Below are 20,301 nucleotides of genomic sequence, written 5' to 3'. Positions count from 1 at the left end.
TCGTAATAGCGGTTGAGGAGGCAAGCTCTCATATTTGGGCCGTATATATTTTTTCAGCCACAGCAGGCCTTGAACTTGGCTTTTTTTCCGTAATCTTAACAACAAGGGCTGCTCCCTAAAAACAAGTCCCGCTGACTCGGCGTGGACAACGGGGAGCCGTCAATGCTGCACTGCAAGTTGTGAGGAGTGCTGTCCAAGCTGAGTTCGCCGAGGGCCGTCTGATGAGCCCCTTAATGTTCATTAACTCGGCGGAAACTCAGGTCTATTTCCAGGCCCAGTGTAAAATTGCAGAACATATGAGCGCAATAATCATTAGCGAAGTCCTCCAGGAAGGGAGGGCGGGGGGGGGGGGTGTACTCTATTGTTGGGAGGTTGAACGAAAGTTCAAGTCAGAAATAAATTTGTTTGTGATTACTTACGGAACTCATAGATTATCTCGCCCCTCACAGAATAAGGAAAGGTGGTACGGCATGAATGCATCTGTACCCAGAATGTGCCAACGCTGTGATTTACAATGGTGGAGCAGCATCCCACTGGCTACAGAGGTTGGTAGTTACAGATTAAAGTGATTAAAGTGATTAAAGCAGAAAAGTTAAATGTACAAAGTACCCAACTGAATTCAAGCAAAACCCAGGTCTTCAAAAAGAAGTGGCCAACAGTAAAAAGCTGAAAAAAAGAAAAGAAATTCAGAAATGTGGTGCTGCAATAAGCGAAGTGAAGGTTTTGAGTGTGCAAATTCAGAAATGGTTAGGCGTTGCGCTCACTCTAACAATACTAATACACTTAATTGGAATGGCATCGGAACAAAAGCACCGTGCTTGCTGTTTGGAATGACATTGTTCTCTGCTCCAGATTAAGCACACAATGAAGCAGTACGGAGCTGGAACAGCAGTTGTGGAGCTTTCCCTGATCAATACGAATTGAAACACGGAGATGTAGAAGTTGTCTATGGACCTATCGTTCAGCCGCGTCGAAGACAGTCCTGCATCTTAAATGATTTAAAGTGCAACTACATGTGTATTCATTACAAGACAAAATGGCAAGACTCTTTCTGTGGCTGGAACAAAAAAAATGGAAGCAAACATGATGTTGTTTTTAAACAATTCCCTGTGGGGATGAAGCCAAAGAAGCTCTGAAAGCCGGCGGTTGGAAAAAAGTAAGGCTTCTTCCTCCGCTCCTACGTCAGTGTTCTGCCATGCGCCGACATTTTAAAGATGTTTTAAGCCATTGTTAAACTCAGAGGACCCACGGCAACCTTCTGAACTATTGATAGCTGAGACTTAAAAAAGGGAAGAGGCTTCCAGACACCCAGTCAAAGTGCATTTTAACAAAACCACTCTGCAAGCCCGGGAAGTTTCTTTGCAATGCAATACAGATAGAGCGGGGCTGCGGCTCTGCAGAAGGACACCGAGAGGACAGAGGCCACTTAGCTGTATATCCATCCATGGACAGGCAAAACTCCCAGGGAAGGCTCTCATGCAACTTTTAAGTGAGATAAATAAGTAAATAAATAAAACAGGCCACGTGTTTTCATTTTCTATACAAGGTGCAAAAAGAGCTGAGGAACGACATGTGAGATAAAGCTACGGCCGAGAGGTCGCAGGCAGCATCTCAGTCCGTCTAGTGTTCACTGTAAGCGCCCGGCGATCTGACGCCGATATGACGACAGACGTGATGGTAGAGGAACTTTACTTCATGGAAAAAAAGATAATGGGGCCTTCTTTTCTGGGAAAAGATGAAGCATACACCCCCCCCCCCCCAAGCCCCCCCCCCCCCGCCCAGCGTGCCTTTTTTTTCTGCTGTTTTGTTGGCAGTCCCCATCTGTCGCATGCGCTCAGAAGAATGAATTACAGCCAATTATGACGGCTGGTGCTGTATAGCAACTGAGCAAAGAGTAAACACCATTTGTGCAGGAAAAGAAAGACGGGAGGGTTTGTGCTCCGTTATCCCGCGTACACTGTGGTTTAAAAGCTGTTCGAAATGTCCCTGAAACACCATGTCCAGAAACAAGGAAGCAAAACATCTGCTTTTTTTCCCATTCAAAAGACTCCATCTGCACATGATTAGTCAGAGTGTGTGTTAGCTCTTGTCTCCTCTGTGACTTAGATTTCCACTTTCAATTCTGTTGTATTTTCGTTTTTTTTAAGACTTTGCTGAGAATCCCTGATATGTAAACTGGTCCTTTTGTAACGCTGCTCTCCGTCATCACCACTTCATCCAGATGTTTTCCACCATCCCATGTCATTTCCACCGAAATAGGATCATCACATGCGATATCTTGCTGACATGGAAATAAATGTTGAACTCAATTATGTTGTTCAGCGTGTGAAATTGGCTGTTGAGTGAGCTATCTTTATTTAAATATCTTCACCAGCATGACGAATTGATGAAACTGGGGCTTAATATTGAATGCGTTGCCTCGGAAATTATATCTATTTGTATTACTTATAAATTACAATGAGTCAGCATTTAAATGTTGCAGGTGGTCGAGGTGGAGCTCATGTTAACTATACTTTTTATAAGTTATTATCTGGTCGTTAAAACCTTAACAATGTCACATTTTACAAAGTCATTGTAGGTTTCTGAGTAAAATGTAACTACAGATGTCAGATAAATGTAGTGGTGGAAAAAGTACAATGTGTGTCTGAAACGAAGCGAAGTAGAAGCATTATGAAATGGAAATATTTACTCGGAAATTGACTTGCATAACTGCACTTAGTGACTTTCCACCACTCCATTGCATGCATGACTTCGTGTTGAATGGACGATGTAAATCACGTTTAATTGAAAGATCCTTGGCTGAGTGTGTGTGCTTGACAATCGTCCAGACGCAGAGCAGCAGTCGTGCCGTCTGTCTGCGGATGGACAAGTCTCACCGCTTAAGGGGCAGAGCTCACTCCGGCCACTGGAGGCCAAGAGAGGCAGTGATGCGGTAAATGCTGCAGTGTGTGTGCGTGTGTGTGTGTGTGTGTGTGTGTGTGTGTGTGTGGGCCTGATCATCCCCAGGCCTGGTTCAGGTAATGTAGCGGAGAGGAGGGTAAGCCGCCTTGACACACGCACGCCTGGATCACAGAGGCTAGCAGGACGCCGCAGGGTACAGATTGTGTGTGTGTGTGTGTGTGAAGCAGGTGTGTGTGTCAGTGGGTTCTAGTCATCTCTGGGATTTTCCTATATGTCATCTGCATGTCTGAAAACCTGAAAACTGTGAAGAATGTCTTAAAAATGTCGGCCCCATCGTATTTAAAAGGGTTAAAGACTGAGGGCCAACAACTTGGTAAAAATGTTTCCAAGTTGACAGCAATTACAGTTTAGGTGTTGACCTTTTTAATGCAGCAACAAATAGGTCAAGACTTAAACAGGAATTCAAATTACAGTATTGAATGTAAATAGTATACAATTTGCTTTGTAGCTTCCTTGCCAAGAGTAAATATGTAAATATGAATCTACAGTCAGCAGCCTAGTTAGCTTAGCTTAGCATGAAGCCTGTTACCAGCTAGCCGGGCTCTGTCTGAAGGTACCACAGCGTGCAAACTAGAACCTCTCGAGCTTTCCAATTAGAGGTGTTCCAATTCCATTTTTTCCTTCCCGATTCCGATACATGAACTTGCCGATAGGCCGATAGCACATCCATACGTATATATTTTAATGATTTTCATTGTTGTATTGCCCGGCTCCAGTTAAGCCCTTTGTGAAAAATAACCAAATACATAGAGAGAATCATTAATGCCATAGAATTTTGACAGAATTTCCGGTGTAGAATATTCCCAAATTTCTAGCTCTGGCTAACATCTTACTCTCCGTAAGTACCGAGGTGAGCCAATCTCCCCTCTGGCTCATCTCATGCTGCACATGTGCAGTACCGATCGAGGCAGATCGTACTGATCGGGTAGCGAATGACACGCGTTGCTCCCCTGTAGTGTAACTTAGCTGATAAATGATAGGATAACGTGATATCGTATCAGTGCATAGACTCAACACGCAATCCTGAATTTTAGGCCCGATTGCAAACAACAACAATCTGTCTCTAATAAACAAGTTATATCATATGTGATTCATTTGTACAAAAACTTAAGTAAAGCGACAAGCTGTGATTTTATGGATGGTTATGTGTGCTTGTGTCGTTGAAGTAACTTCCTCCTAACTTTGCCTCCAAAAGCAAGCCATACAGCTTTGCAGCTGTACATTACAAAGAAAGTTTGAGGAGGGAATTTTTACTGCATTGAATTCTACATAAAAAAAAGAAAAGTGCAATAAAAAGAACATCAAGTTTCTTGTTTCAGAAAAGCATACATATTTGAACTACTGATTAATAACTACCAGTGTCCCGCTTTCCTAAAATAAATGCCACTCAATGATGTCTCCTCCATCATTTGTCACTCTCCCCTGACATGCCACCTTCGCTGCCTTTGTTTGTTCACTGTATATTTTCAGCCTAAACTCTGCAGTGACACGGAGCCAAAAATAGCGCCAGCATCATCTGCTCCTTATATAAACACACAGCAGCTGCCAACAACTATTGTGGATGAGCCCCAGAAATACCCAGAATGCAGCACAATGTGGCATTAATTCCCGAGCCCTATTGGGATCCCCACAATTTGTTCATAATGGTTTTATTTCCAAAATTCACATCGGGGATGAGTTATTGTTATGGTGACAAAAAGTATTTAAGTATCAGTCAGGTTTCTGTTTTTTCGTGTTTTATTATCTTATTGTGTTTATTTACCCCCAGACTTCTTAAAATGTGTTCATCCAAACTAGAGAAATGCTAAAAATCACTTTTTTCCCCTGTTTTTGCAAAATGAGGTCTACTGCACCCACTCGGAAAAAAAGACGGAGCAACGAATAGATCTCAACACAAAATGCTACGATCTCTTTTTTTGAGATTTTATTTCGAAGACAGCGAAGGTGACAAAATTATATACACTTTGTTGTATATTTGTTGTACATTTTAGACAAATAATAAAAGATGACAGGGGATACGCATTACTGACATGCTGAGTGTCTTTTTCTAAAGACGCATTATTGATTCCCTTCTGACAAAAATCGGTGTGAAAGACACTTCAAACCCACTGGTGTGATTCACTGTAAAAAAATAAGACCGCTGCTTACACGACAAGATGCTTTGGCTTGAAGGCAAGTTGACAACATATTGATCAGAGCAACAGGTTATCTACAGTGCGAATCCATTTTCATGCGCACACACATGCAGACAGGCGAAGCATCTTTCATAAAACCACAATTACAACCACATAAACGGAGCGGGAGTATATCAGTCAGAGCGGTAAATGCGGGGAGGCCAGTGGACAGACCTGGCGGCGGGCCTTGAAATGTTAGCAAATCAATTGACTGTAGCTCACAAACACACACACACACACACGCAAACACACACTCACCCTCCAGCCACATAAAAAAAAGAAAAGAAAAGAAAAGAAAGAAAACCCCCAAAACAGTTTTTATTGGATGCTCAGAAACGGTCGGTGATCAAACTCAAACAGCCAAAAGAGCCACAGTGATTTAGTGGAGCGAAAATCCATTATGGCTCCAACCAAAGGTAATGACTTCTTCAGGCCTTCCAGCTGATTCTCCAGAACAAGCGTGGGAGGGGAAAACACACACACATACACACACGCTGGACAAATCAGGCTCTTGTATAGCACAGTGTGACGTCCTGAACGAGTCCATGCTGACAATCATGCTGACAATCACCTCCTTTATACCTTCAATCACTCACAGTGACAGTGGAGAGAGCAGCACACCCTATTTATACTGAAGTGGCTTCTGTATAACCGCTGGAGGTACAAACTACCACCTGATACAAAAGGAGGAGAGGAGGAACTAGCGGCACTGACATTTATGTGTCTAATTGGTTAAAGGTTCACTTTGCAATATTCAGATGATTAGCAGCAAAAGACCATTCTGTGTGTGTTCTTATGCGAGCTGCTCTGTGGTTTGAGCATGCTTTCATGTGTGCCCCCTCTGGCTACCTCACGGCCGCTACTCTGAACCGCTCACACGTGGTGGTTACAGGTGATAACATCTCCCCGACCGACCGCTACATTCTGGAAGCGTAGCGCTCACCCCTCTGCCAGCACTGTTGCCGTTGTCTGCGCTGTTGGAACCACTTTGCGCCAGTGCAGGTCACGGGGAATGTTGGAGGTATGTGACACAACTGTAAGTTAAAGACTCAGAAGTCGTGTGGTGGCCCTAGCTATGCTCAGAATTTTGAATTTAGGACTTTCAATCATGACATGAAGACATAAAGCTAAACATTATGGCAACAATACAGTTAAACAGGGCAGAAGCACACTATGCTGCACACTATGTTACCTTGAACAAGGCAGCTGAGCACAAATGACTGGGGGAAGAATCTGAGCAGAGTAAAAAAATATATATAAAAAAAAAGCTGTCTCTGTCTCTTGACAGAGAATGTTGAGGTGCCCTTGTGCAAAGCGGGCAATCTTAACACATCGTACGGAGCAGCGAGTGTTTCTGGAGAGCCTTTGTGGCGCTCGGAGAGATGGCCTGGCGACGCAACTTTTAAAATGACGCCCTGCAGTGTCCAAGACAACTTTGAACTTTGCCATCAAGGAGATAGATTACGCTCCTCAGCGCTCCACAGAGGAGAGGACTGAAACTGCATTTGAAGCACCCTTTTGCAGAAGAGTTGAAATAACTCCCCAGGTAACGCCGGGCGCTCCGAGCATTAAAAACACGCACCGCTGCCGGCAACATGAAGCAGAGCCTCCTTGTAGTCGAATGCAAGTGTACAAATAAGGCAGTGCTGTATTGCAGGTTCAAGGTTGGTTGAGTTTTACATGGTTATGGGTGGATGTCATGAATATCAAACTACTCTATTGTGTGTAAAACGCTTTGTCATCTACCGTATATCGAAGTAAGACAGTTACCGCATCATTAGCAAGCAGCTGTGGCAATGAGTGTCGTCTCACTGTACACACCCACACAAAGGGTCAAACTGGCCTCATGTCATGGAGTTCATGATGTACTCTACGCGATCTCTTCTTCCCAACATCTTTTATTTCTCATCAGGAATTGACACGATTGTTTTCTCGGCGTCGAACTCGCGTGTTAGTGCGGCTTAAATTCATATGACTTGCCATGACGTTACAAACACGTCTGTAAAGCTTCATCAACTACTGTTTAACACTCATCCTTGATTAGAGCCAGCTTTCGGGCCAATGCAATAAGCCACCCCTTAAATAATTACAGCGGAGAGTTCTTTTCCGAGGTAAGTAACGAACTCTAATCCTGTAAAGTAGGTAATTAAGGGGTGGCAGCAGCTAATGCTACTTTACGCCACGCTTACGGTGTGAAATGAGGAACGCGCATTGTTTGAGGCGTTGAGGTCACGGCGGCACGCCATTAGAACATCGTGTGAATGAAGATAACAACAAGTGAATAATGCTAGGAATCGACGGGAAGGAGCAGTGAGTGGATACAAACAGAACCAGAAGAAATGTGTACATTTAGGATCATAAGCTGGAATCTACGCACAGGGACACAGGGATGTGTGTTGTGTGGGTGACACCCCCACCCCCCCCCCCCCCTTTTTGCCTCTTCCACGACGCCAACGCCGGAGAGACGAGCAAAAACCTGGAGCTGACACAAGATGAAAGCTCAGCATGCACAAAAGCCATGTTTAATCCTGTTTTATTTCTCAGCGTGATCGACGGGTCCGCTAATTAATTCAGGATCCCTTACGCGATCGCTCTACATAGCAGTCATGGGTGCTTGCAAATGTATGGCATTTAGCAGGACTCCCGATGCATACAGCAAGACAAGACTCCAGTGGAACAGTCCCATCCAAAAGGGACTTGTTTTTTAAAAGTCCTCTTGGGGATGTGACTAAAGTGCAGTGGCGATTCTGTAAAAGTGCAGTAAAAGTAGGACTCCTACAGTAGCTGCATATGTACATTTTCTGATGAACAAAGGTTTTGAAGATTAGCCGGGGGAATGGATTTTGCTGCACAATGATGCAACTGGCAGAACAGGCCAGGAAAAGCAACGCTAACTGTCTGGCTGCCTATCTGCCCGTCTGCTTATTCGTGTAGACTTACCTTTCATACCGAATTTGGAGCGCCGGCCGTATTTGTTGATGAGAACAAAAAGGACGAGGAGGAGGACGCAAGCGAAGCCCGCCAAACCCACGGCGATGGAAACCTGAGAGGAAGGGAAAACGCTGCGTCAGACTGTGTTCACATCGTAATCCTCTCCAGATTTCTGATCACCTTAAACACGGCAAATCAGAGTTTGATCCACTAGATTGTGACGACTGCTTTCTCATAGATTACAGCAGTTTTGGGGAAGGAAAAAAACCTCAATACCTGTTTTGGCTGCATGTATTCCAGTTGATGGAATATAATTTCAATATAATCCTTGTGTACATCAAGACTCAGAGCAGTTTGAAAATAAAACTGCAGTAGCTACTTTTAAGCTGTCTCATCATCTTCATCATCATTACAATCATTTATTCTGACAAAATTTCAGAAATTTGACTAATTTGTGTAAGCAATGAATAAATACCGAACACACCTTTTTTTGGTTTACACAAGACAGTTTTCTTCTTATCATAACAGACAGGATTAAATGTTCTCATATTTAATGTGCTGTTTATTAATCTAATAAACAGTTGTTTTCTTAACAAAAAGGAAATTAATCTACAAATTAAGATTGAAACTGCGTTAATGAAATTCATATTACTTGCTTTTCCCGCTATCTCCCGAGTCAAAATATCTGACATGAAAACAAAAAAATGATGTAACATCTATTGGTGTGTTGTAGACTTTGTGCCTTGGCGCTGCATGTCAACACACATGAACATCCCCCCCCCCCCCCCCCCCCCAAGGGTCGTCTGACAAAAGCAGTTAAAAAAGGTGTCGAGACGCGCAGCAGCTCCGCTGAGTCCGGGGGCAACGTCTTTAGCAGCTGTTTCATCAACATCATTAGAGAGAAAACTCACCCCGAACGTGTCTTCATCTGGTCGGCCAGAATCACCACCTGACGGCGTCGAAGGAACTGAAACACAAAAACACGCAAAGCAGGCATCAGTGGCTGAGAATACAACTTGAATGGCTGTGGTTTACTCCAACAGTTACAATAAATACATAGGAAACTGAGTTTCACACTTTTTGTGAGATTTCTTATGGCAGCATGCACAGTGGATGCACGAGAATAAGTCTTTTTCTGTTTAATATCCACTGTATGAACCTGTTGATGCACCTATTATCACGATAAATAAGTTCAAGTGACACTTACACGGGTTAATGCGCAGCCTAACTGGCCATAATGAGAAGACCTGATGTGCTCTCTATTGTATATAATTGACTGCATATTTTCAGCATCTCCACGAGGTCAAATGTTTTTATAACTGTTTTGTGATAGCTCGCATTGCCGATTGAAAATCATTTTTTGTGCTGTCCTCATTCGCGTATAAACTCTGGAAAATAAGAGCGCTTGCCGTCAAGAGTACATTGAATACATGTTAACAGGAGGTGGATTGAAGTGAACAGGAAGAAGTTTACGACTGCCATGCGTGATAAAAGCTTGAGACTATGGGGAAAAGTGTTGATGAACAATTAGGGATGACTCCGATTGCTCAGCTATCGATTATTAATTGATATTGGGTTTTTTAACAAATAAGAGATGACAATATAGATGACAAACAAAGTAAAAGGAAAACAATATCATTTTTGACGGTTTACTCTGACTTCGGGACGGTTCAAATTATTTGTTGGGCCGGTGTTGAAAAAAGTTAGTCTGGAACCTTGTATACCAGCTGCATTGACGATCTGCAATCATATCGACGGCAGAAAATAATTGGGAATGGCGTTTCTATGAACAAATATTTTTTACATGTCGAAGTGGACAAAAGGCTTTCAGTTAGAAGCCTGCACAACCTTGAATGCACTCCTAAGTCTGACACCACAAGGTGCCTGTCAAAGCCTGACATTTGATACCCAGAGTTTTAGCCCAAGCCTCAGGTGAAAGAAACAGAAAAGACATTATCATTTTTGACTTTGTTGTTTTGCACCAAAGCATGCTCATGCTTGTACACAGACAGTATGTACAATTATACACGCAAAAAAACAGAAAAGGAGTTATATACATAAAGCCAAGAGCAACAAATGTTAAATTATGTCCAACTAAATAAGCTGACAAATGCACCGTACAAACTTAAAGTCTAACACACATATTCAGACCGAACTGGATCCTGCTGGACTCAAAATAATCCTGTCAAATGTCAAAATGCTACATGTCACACCTCTACAAACGGGAGTTTCTGCAAACGGCAGAGTTCTGGGGAGCGTAGGGAGAAAAGGACAGAGACAGAGCCATGAAACAAAATGAAACGGTGTCAGGGAAACTCCAGTCCGAGGCCTCCAGCCAGGACATCAGAGAGTAATTGTGGGCAAATGAATGGCCGCATGGTAGACTGGCTGCCACTGGCTCAGACACACACATAACAGTAAATTGCATTGCTCTGCGTCTGAGTGTGTGCCCTGACTACCATCTATCTGTCCCTTCTTCCCTTCATCCCTCTCTCCTCTCCTCCCCCTGCCCTCCTCTCTCCTCAGCATTATTCGTCTCAACCGGCCTGTCACTCTTCCTTCTACGGCTGAGCTTCCTCACACACCGCTGCTTTATTGTTTCACACTCTTATCACCCAACCGCCTCTCTCTCACCTGCCTCACTGTGTGGGTGTGCGTGTATGTGTGGCACCGTGAAGTCCTCGCCCGCCATAAACGCAGCTCGTCGACGCCCATCCGCTTCCATCGCCGGCCACGCTGCTTTATAATCCATGGCTCATTAGAAGGAATGGCCCTTCATATGGAGATGGGGGGGAGACTCTGACGAAGGTCAGAGATCAGACCAGCCCACTTAGTCTAAGCCGTCAACAGCGAGGCTGCCACAACAGCCTGAGGCCAAACCACACATCACAGACAGGAGATTTACGATGCAGCGCGAGAGCTGGTCAAAGCATCGTTCCAGCAATATGACTGCACGGGTCGCTTTACAAACATTCAAACGTCACCAGCTAACGCGGTGGGAGAGTAGCTTCTTTACACTGTGGCTGGTCTGTTAGGGGTTAAAATGGAAGTGTTATGCACGCTGAGTCGTTGATGCAAGTACCACTAAAGAGAATGACTAAAACCTTGGGTTTCCTGGGCAACTACCACATGAATGCTACGTCATACTGAGTCTTTCTGACTTTAAATTTTTCAAAGCAGTGGTAATGGGGCTGTGGTGAGAGTGCTACTACTACCTACAGTAGTAACCCAGCATTATTTCCAAGGCCAAGCAGCATTTCATAGTGCATTATTTTGTCTGGTCCTGGACCCTACTATATCAGAAGTTAAGCTAACATTAGTGGCTTTGTCTATCTCTTTATTAAATCTGGGGAATTTTCACTTCAACGACCCCTGCCAACGTTACCTGAGATATCACAACAAGTTCTCAATCCAGCTCGTCACATACTGATGCTTTGTCAGCCGCTTTCGAACGCACCGGGTAGCTCAGCCTACCGTCACAGCAAACACGTGGTTAACATTGTGAATTCAAACAAAACCACTTAGGTTAGGGGAAATCATCATGGTTGGACTTAAAATAAGTTCATAAACTTCCGTTAAGGTAGCAAAACCACCTTGGTATGTTTCGGAAAAACACGATTGGGTTCAATACAATTAGAAACTAATTATAAAAACTCCCTTGCATTCATAACCAACTCATTAAGCGAAAAATTCTGGCAAAATTGATGGTTGCCTGCAATAAGGGGAAGTGTTCCTTGTCTACCCTGCAGTTTTCCAACAGTCATTGGAAACTGTTTGGAAGAGGGCAGGCACTTTCCAAAAAACCTTGGCAGGTGATTGGATGAACCATCGATCAATCAGACTTTTGCCGAAGCCAGTCAGGAGAAGAGCAAAAACCTCTTTTCCATTGAGAAAAGCCTTCAGCGCCGTTCTTTGTTCTTCTTTCAGTGAAGAAACACTCTCCAGTCATGATATAACTGATGCTATATCTACAATAACCTCGTTTGGAGCCACCAGCGTTGTTAAGCCCAGAGCTGCCAGTAGCTCCAGGACGCTGATTGGTCCGTGCACTGGCTTACCACATGCAAAAGCATTACTTGAAGCCTGACAAGATGGATTTTTGTGTGATATGTAATCACGAGAAACTGTCGTTGCGAGAATCCAGGTGCCATGCAAGGTAATTGTCTTCCAGCATTAACAAAAACTTTGGGTGGTAAATTTACCATCGACAGGTGTTGCAACAGTGACTAAGCCGGGCAGGGCTCAGCGAACGGTTGATCAAGGCATCAAAGCCCAGCTGCTCAAGTAGTTGCGTTGCTTACCAACCAGCAGAAGTAGACTGTGGCAGTACAGCTCACATCACTGTGAGAGAATATGTAAATGTGTGAGGGTTAAGCAGGGCATCACTGAAGCATCATCTCTCCCACATCATGAAAATGGCAGCGAACCACAAGCCACTGAGTGGCTGCTGCTGTGCTTTAGAGACCTCGAACAACCTGAAAAAAGCTGTTTAAATTTCTCGACAGCCTGGGGTGATCCAAGCAGTGGAGGTGAATGACTCAACAACTTGAGATGCCATTGCGCAAGGCATATGAATGGGCATAGCATTCGGTATAAATTCTGTCTAGCAAAGCCTTCCTGGCGATGTATAATTCCATCAGGGTCCAGAACTTTGAGCACCAGTGCTTAACAGCTTTTTATGAACTGCAACACAAAGTCAACTAATTTCCCCATGGTTACTATCTTAACAGTGACCATCCAACATTAAGTGATGTGTTTGTGGGTGTGTGTGCATAACGACAACAGACAAACGAGTAGTATAAAAAAAAAAAAAAAAAATAAACTGTAGGGTTAAATTTGAAAATACAAGCACTCACCTAATTCCACTATGTCTGCAAAAGAGAAGACAGAAAGTCACGCTATGTCAATAGATTGACACAAGGTATTAACCTTGGAATATTGACCATGGGGAGAAATGTGCCAGTCTTTGTGGGTTTATTCCTCCTCCCTGTGAACTCGGAGCGAACTGCAGGCGAAGAATCTACCTGACTGAACTGTGTATGAACCCTGGCTGTGATCCAGCCGGCGGGGATCAACTCCACAAACCTAGACCCTGCGCAGGGAGATTTTAATAACAACTAAAGGCTCCCAGTAGTTCTTCCACCTAGGGTGGAACCTGTAATCATACAACAGGAAGACTTATTCCAAATCGTGATGCCCATTTCCAAAAAGTGGGCCATTCTAGCTGCTGGGGGAATCAGGGAGTTACTTGGCAGAATTTCTTCTTTTCTCTTTTATTGTAATTCAAATCTAGGAGCAGGAAGGCGATGTTCAGGCAGTAAAAATGTGTTAATAACCCTTGTATAAATGTAATTTTTTCCCCCACGAGTATACTCAATTGTGATTATGGGGACATCCGTGCTGCCAGCTGCCAACAGTGCATAGCTCATCAGCCACAAGCACAGTGCGGAATGGCTATCAAGCGCAAATGATCCACTCACCATCTTCGTCCGGGACCATGAGGAAGTGACCATACACCGTCTTGGTGACCGTCCCTAAAGGGTTGCTGGCCTCGAGAGTGTAGTTGCCGTTGTTGATGTGCGTTGGGTTCTGGAAGGTCAGGCAGCCCTCCAGGTAGTCCTGGTAGAAGTCCATCTCGGTTCGGATGTAGTTGTTCTGGATGATCTCCTTTTGCTTGTAAAACCAGCGCAGCTTGGGTTGGGGGTAGCCCCGAACCGTGAACTCGATGCAGGTATCGTGGCGCTGCTCGGGCTCAGCCAGTCTCAGGATGACCGGAGGAACTGCAGTGAAGAAGGAAACAAACGATGTAATTTACGTCACAGATTTGAGAAAAAAAGACATAGCATGAGGGAAACACCAGAATGAGCGGTTCCTGGATTCCCCCGAACGTTGTATTGCCCGTCTTGAAACCTTAAAGACGGGATTCTTGAGGGTTTGAATCTGATTCTTGTGTTATAACGTAAGTTGACAGAGTTCCACAACCCTTGGGCTTTGCACAAGCCTCCAAGTGCCCATTACTGCAAGAACAATAGGTTCAACAAAGCAGATTATACAGCAGCTTTGTTGTTTCCCCAGACATCCAATCAGTATTACTACTTCGGCCCAGGTTTTGTGTAAAAACCACACCAGCACGAGTGACCATATGGTAAATGTCTGTACAAAGTTTCATGGTAATCCATGTAATAAATGTAGAAATATTTAATTGCACCTTTGCAGTGCAATGTTGTAGCCATATTTGCAATTACTTGAATTCAGTACAACCAATTGACACCCATTCAACTTGGAGCTTTTTCGGCTCCTGTGGTTCCATGAGTTGAGTTTTCTGATGTGGTCGGACAACATGTCGCACAACCTACTTCTTTTCCAGCATAACAACCTCCCTAATTGTAAATACTACACGTGGGCTTCATCAATAATACAGTGATAGACAGTGATTGACTCATTTATAAATGATTGTCAAATAAATTGATCATAAAAGTAACTTTCAATTGCAGCTCTGGTTATTAACTGGCGTGTCCCAATGGATAGCTCATGTTTTCAAACCAAATAATCACCCAGTAAAAAGATGAGTAACGCATTTATTGGCGTTTGAAAGCTGTCATTTCAGAAACTGCTTTGGCGACATTGTTCCTGCTAGACAATAGTGACAATAAAGTCATTCAATTGCACTAAAGGCTAAGGCAAGAGTGCGTGTGTGTGCGTGTGTGTGTGCGTGTGTGTGAGAGAGCGTGCTGGTTGTCGGGGCGTGTGCAAAGCTGTGATTTGGAGCACATGTGAAGGAAAGAGAAGAGATATAGATGAGAGAAGAGAAAGAGTGAGGAGGGAGGGAGACGGGTATGAAGTGAGGGCGGCTTCGCTGTGCAGCATAAAAACAAAGAGAGAGAGAAGGAGAGTAAGGGAGAGGAGGAAAAAAGGAAATTCTCCTGTTGATGGACAGTTAGGGACCGATCTATTTTCCCCTCAGTGTGGCTGTGACCCCAGTCTCAGTCAATACAATAAAAGCCATTACGGTGCTCCACAGTGATCCGTAACAACATGGTGTCCTGGTGGAGCTAATATAGATGACAGGCGTTGACAACTACATGCCTCTGATCCATGAGAACAGTGAATGTGAAGGCTAGTTGTGCAATGCTATCTAGCTGCAACACTGGTGGCATATTTCAAATACCACGCTCCAGCCGGATAGGATATCATGGCCGGCAGTGACAGAGGAGTTTCAATCTCTCTGAGTTGACCCACATTGTGATGAAAATGTTAACCTGTAAGAAGCAGCATGATGATAATAGTGTCTCAAGGGATTCAATCAAAATATCCTCACTAGTGACTCATTATAAGAGTCAATGCCTTGCTCTACCTGTAGAGCTACTCAAGGAAAAGTACTACAAACCCATGTGTTAGTTAGTTCCTTATTTTGAATAGAGAGCTATGCTTGTACAGCAGGACCAAAGGACAACATGGTAAATTGTGTGAGTACACAATGCTGCAGAGCTACTATTGTTCCAGGCGGCAGCAGAACAATGGCTGGAAAAATTAGCATTGTGGTTAATTACAGTTTTTTTCAAAAAAATAAAGAAAAGAGAACTCATCTTTGAATGCAGAGAATGTCACTTTGACGGCTGGTAATTTTGCTGTCAATCAGATTACTCCCAAATCAGAGCTGCAGTTTAAGCTATTTTATGACATTTCCAGAGACAATAGGCTGCGCAGGGGAGGAAATGTAATTACCATCGGAGCATGTGTTGAAAAATGAATAAGTTAATTTGCAGCACCAGCAGAGAGTGTCAACAGAAAAGAAAAAAAAGAAGAATGCCTGGAGATGTACATCCATAGTGTCCGTGTGGAGGGAGCCCCGAGGACTAGATGTTGCAAAGTCAATCTGTCATTCCACCTGTCCTTAGCAGCTCAGCTTCGGTAGGGGAGGGTTTGAATTGGTGACACATCTCCCCTGTCCTGTAGCGTGATGCATTACAAACTGCCACAATAGACTGCGCTTTACGACAGCATGCTCGCTACACAAAAGAAAAATGGCAGACATCTTTCATAAATACTGGCTTTGAATACAATCTGTCCTGAAACTGCCCAGGGCCAATCCACAGGGTAAAGTTATCTAAGAGCTGACATATACATATATATATATATATATATATATATATATATATATATATATATATATACATAGTGTAATTCATGGTCTGGATATAAGAGGAACATCCTGATGGTTACCAAATCGTTGCTTTATCATTGCTGGGGGGATTTTTCTTGTCCTTTTTCCACTCGGATCAAGGCTGAGCGTTTATGTGGCCTGGAGGGTATGTTCTTGCTAATTGGCTACATCAATTTCACTCGGTTTGTAACTGTGCAACACCTCATTGCATTCTAAATGTACCTGCATAATTTGGCTGTTCTGACTGATAAAGGAGATTTGTTCTTTCCTGTTGTAAATTATTCTCTTCGACAGTCAGTGTCATTAATACAGGATACCGGTATATTTCCGTCTCCAACATCAGTCCATCAAAGCTGCCACTGAAGACATCTCACTGCACCAGCTCCATTCTACATCTTTTTTTCATTCTTGACTTACAGTTATCTTCTCTGCTGTCTGCCAGATTTTGTCCAGTTGAACTAAAACTCAGTGGCGACCATTTATGTCAAGATCTACCTTCTACAGAACTTTGAAACTATTAAAGAAAACCAAAAAAGATCAACTCGTAATATTGACATATAACCAAGTCCAGACACAATTCACATCACAATCCTGAGCTAGCTTAATGTAACTAGTTGCTGTTGATTCAACATGAATTAAGGTAGATCAACAAGACTGCGGCAATATAATGAGAGTATGTCCCCTGCCTTGCATTCATTGACCATGAGCAAAACAGCTCAAGAACAAAATATCTGACTTATAGCGCCACCCTGTAGTTTACATATTTGGCATTTAGTGAAGTGTTTTGCCAACGATTGGATGGATAGCTATGGAATTTGGTACAGACATTCATATTCATACTTTTGCCATCATTAAGTAAAAATGTACATTTGTCCAATACTTTGGTTTTCTTGTTAAGCAAATGTTAGTGTGCTAACACGCTAAACTAATTTGATGATTTGGACAGACAGACTGCCACGTCTCCTACAAAATGTCTTTATAAAATACATTTAGGAGGAAACACTTAGAGGTGGTTGGTTTATGGTTGGCGTACAAAGAACAGGACTTTGACGCTGTCGACCAATAGTTTTGGTCCTACTTGCTGTTGAGTTTAGGCTACAAAACCATTTTGTTAAACTTGGATGATGAGACCGGTGAGAGTCAAAACAGAAGAAAAAACTGGTGTTAGCTCGTCCCTTTATGATCAGTCAAAATCCCAATTAGCAGATCTACTGTCTTTAAACTCAACCAGGCCAGCTTGTCTCAGCTATGACCAAATATTTACAGTAGCTGCTGGAAATTGATGTATCCCTTACAAAAATAATTGAATCCAATGTCACTTCATCACTGGAAGTTAATACCAGTATTTTCAAATTGTGCTGTCTTTTGGTGCACTGGATTATTGAAACCGTACCAGCCTGGCTGCCAAACCATGGCAGTCCACAGACAAGTTAATGGCCTTTAATGTGGATAAGCCACTAGCTCAGTGGTCGGCTGAGATGTCATTCAAAACAATCACAACACCAGCAGTGTTAACCGATTAGCAACCTTCAACCACAGAGCAGCGTTATTTCACATTTTAAGCATTGGAGCATCAAATTCATTAGAGCATCAAATTCAGATCATCCATGAAGAATGAGCAAATAAGATCTAATACCCAAGAAACACGACTACTAATGGAGACATGACAAATAATAGGGTGACAGAAATTATGGTATTTCTGTTATTGCAGTGTGGAAGCGCCTGTGCCAACCCTAAAAATGTCATTGAAGGGGAAAGCATTGACTGGCAGAGTGATAAAGGCAGGAACTGAAGTGTGAACAGAAAGAGGACTTAGGCACCATCAGAGCGGAAGTGGACCAGAAACAGAACTGAAACCTCTTTTTATACTTCTTCTTTCTATTTGCGTTTAAACTGTTTGTTCATTTAGAACAAACAATGTCCTCTATCACATCCGCTATAAAAAATGGAGTCCCTTTTCTGTTGGTTCCGTTTTTTGGTCCACTTTAAGGGGACTGAGTTTGTTTTGTTTAAAAATAACTAAATTATATGTGAAATCACGCCATGTAAATTTAAAGTTCTTGTCAAAGGAAACATTGCTGACCCAGCATTTAATCAAGAGGCAAACACCATGACAACCTAGAATTTTTAGCCCCACTAGGGGAGGCAATATCCTCTGCCAGTCCACCATTTTGGTCAAGACCATAATATCTGACATTTCCTCCAGCGCTCCCGTAATGATGACATATTTGGCATTTAGTGAAGTGTCTTCCCAACTATTGGATGGATTGCTATGGAATTTGGTACGAACATTCATGTCCCCCTCAAATTGAAAAGCCATTGGACATTGATAGTTAAAAACTCACATTTTCCAATACTTTGGTTTACTTGGCTTACCTGGCTAATGACATTCCTAACAGACTCAGCTTAGTGCAAATAAGCAAATGTTAGCTTGCTAACACGCTAAACTTAGATAATTTTATGGACAGACAGACATTTTACTTGCTCAACTTCTGCATGAGCATTATCATTGTGAACATGTTAGCATGCTGGTTTTAGCAATTAGCTCAAAGCTACGATGTACCATACACAGTACAAAATAACCACACAGAGCTGCTAGCATGTAGACTCTTAGTCAAAAGAACATAAGCATCTCTTTTAACTGTGGATTAATAAACCTTGGAGAGAAATGCAACAGTGAACGTTTGTGAAGCCATTTTAACTTACAAAATATGCTAATGACCACATTAACATTCAATGTGACACTAAAAACCCGGAATCGATGATTAACCCAGAGTTGAAATAAAACTATCATTAGTTAAACCAAGGGCTTTCATAACTCAAAGTGTTCAACCCAAGCTAACATGTAGGTATAAAAAGACCTTCCAGTTGCAAAGTAGCTTCCAGTCTCTACTTTGTAGTTGAGCATGATGTTAGTAGGTTTACATCTTGGGCCAAGATACTGATTTATTTAAATTAGAAGATTAATTAAATGCATTAGTAAGAATATAAGCATGTATTTTACGTCAAATACCATACCTTCACTTCACACATGGGCAGCATTAGTGTCAACTCTGAGTCAGAGTTTTACTAATTTCAAGGGAATCATTAAAGGCCTTAAGGCTTTCTTTTAATAACATACAAATTCAAGCAATGGGGTAAAACAAAGCAGCAGCAGGTAATCTATAAGGAGAACCCGAAGTGTACATTTGAAAAGTGTGTGCCACTGGCTCTCCACCATGGGCTTAAAATAAATGTATCCTTCACGTCACTCCTGCAAACCCCCCCCCCCCCCCCCCCCCCACATCCCCCCCTTCCCTATGCAGTGCATGGCCAGAGTTTCCCTAGCTTAAATCATAGAAGAAAATCAACTTACATTGTACGTTGAGCTGGATAGAGGAGTTGGTCATCCCCACCACGTTCTCAGCGATGCAGGTCAGCTGGAAGTTGTTGTCATCTCGGCTGATGTTGAATAGCGTCAGGTTGATGGAGTGGATGTTGGGCCAGTACACATTGGACTAGGGGAAAGAGAGACACAGACAGAAATGAGAGACAGGTATGTGAAGGATAAACAGTAACAGGGGGTTTAGATGTAAACACCAAAATGAAAGTGAATTATTGATTGATTCAATAACATTGCATGAAGTGAAGGAGTTCCCAGTACCAGTGGGCATGAATCACTGCGGTGATCTAGTCTGATTGCTTAGTGTAGGATTAGAATGTAAAGTGTGACATATTGTAAAATATGGCACTAATGTGACTAACAAATTCACAGCTTTTCACCTTTTAGATCGCTAAAGACAATGCTTGTGTTTCCCTTCAGTTGGCCAGGTTCCCCGTCGACCCTAAAACATCAAGCCTGAGGCTGAGGCGACTCATCTGCCACGCAGCGTTTTCACACACCGCCGTTCTCGTCTCCTTGCTGTTTATCTCCGTTGTTGTATCCGTGACGTCCCCGGGGCCCCGGGTTTGCCACCTCACTGCGGGTTCAGCCCAGGACTTGAAGTCTCACAAAATAATTTTGCACAGTTACGCCGAGGCCCCTGTTCTTCATATGGGAATAAGTGAGTTAGCTCTACTTGATTGTTGACA

At 43.0% G+C, this 20,301-nt stretch overlaps 1 protein-coding gene across 1 annotated transcript in view; it reads right to left on the bottom strand.

The window, feature by feature from the left end:
* The window catches only part of ntrk3b (neurotrophic tyrosine kinase, receptor, type 3b), a gene marked incomplete at its 3' end in the record, with an annotated part of 159,687 nt that overhangs the window by 60,630 nt on the left and 78,756 nt on the right, over positions 1-20,301 (bottom strand). The window contains exons 7-10 of the mRNA XM_079294337.1: positions 19,586-19,727; positions 13,547-13,846; positions 8,978-9,033; positions 8,076-8,178 (exon numbers count right to left, since the gene is read on the bottom strand). Coding sequence (XP_079150463.1) covers positions 8,076-8,178; positions 8,978-9,033; positions 13,547-13,846; positions 19,586-19,727 — 601 coding nt within the window. The remainder of the gene's footprint in view (positions 1-8,075; positions 8,179-8,977; positions 9,034-13,546; positions 13,847-19,585; positions 19,728-20,301) is intronic.

The sequence above is a fragment of the Melanostigma gelatinosum genome (assembly GCF_949748355.1).
Source record: "Melanostigma gelatinosum genome assembly, chromosome: 2".
Classification (NCBI taxonomy): domain Eukaryota; kingdom Metazoa; phylum Chordata; class Actinopteri; order Perciformes; family Zoarcidae; genus Melanostigma; species Melanostigma gelatinosum.
This window is presented reverse-complemented; position numbering and strand designations above follow the sequence as displayed.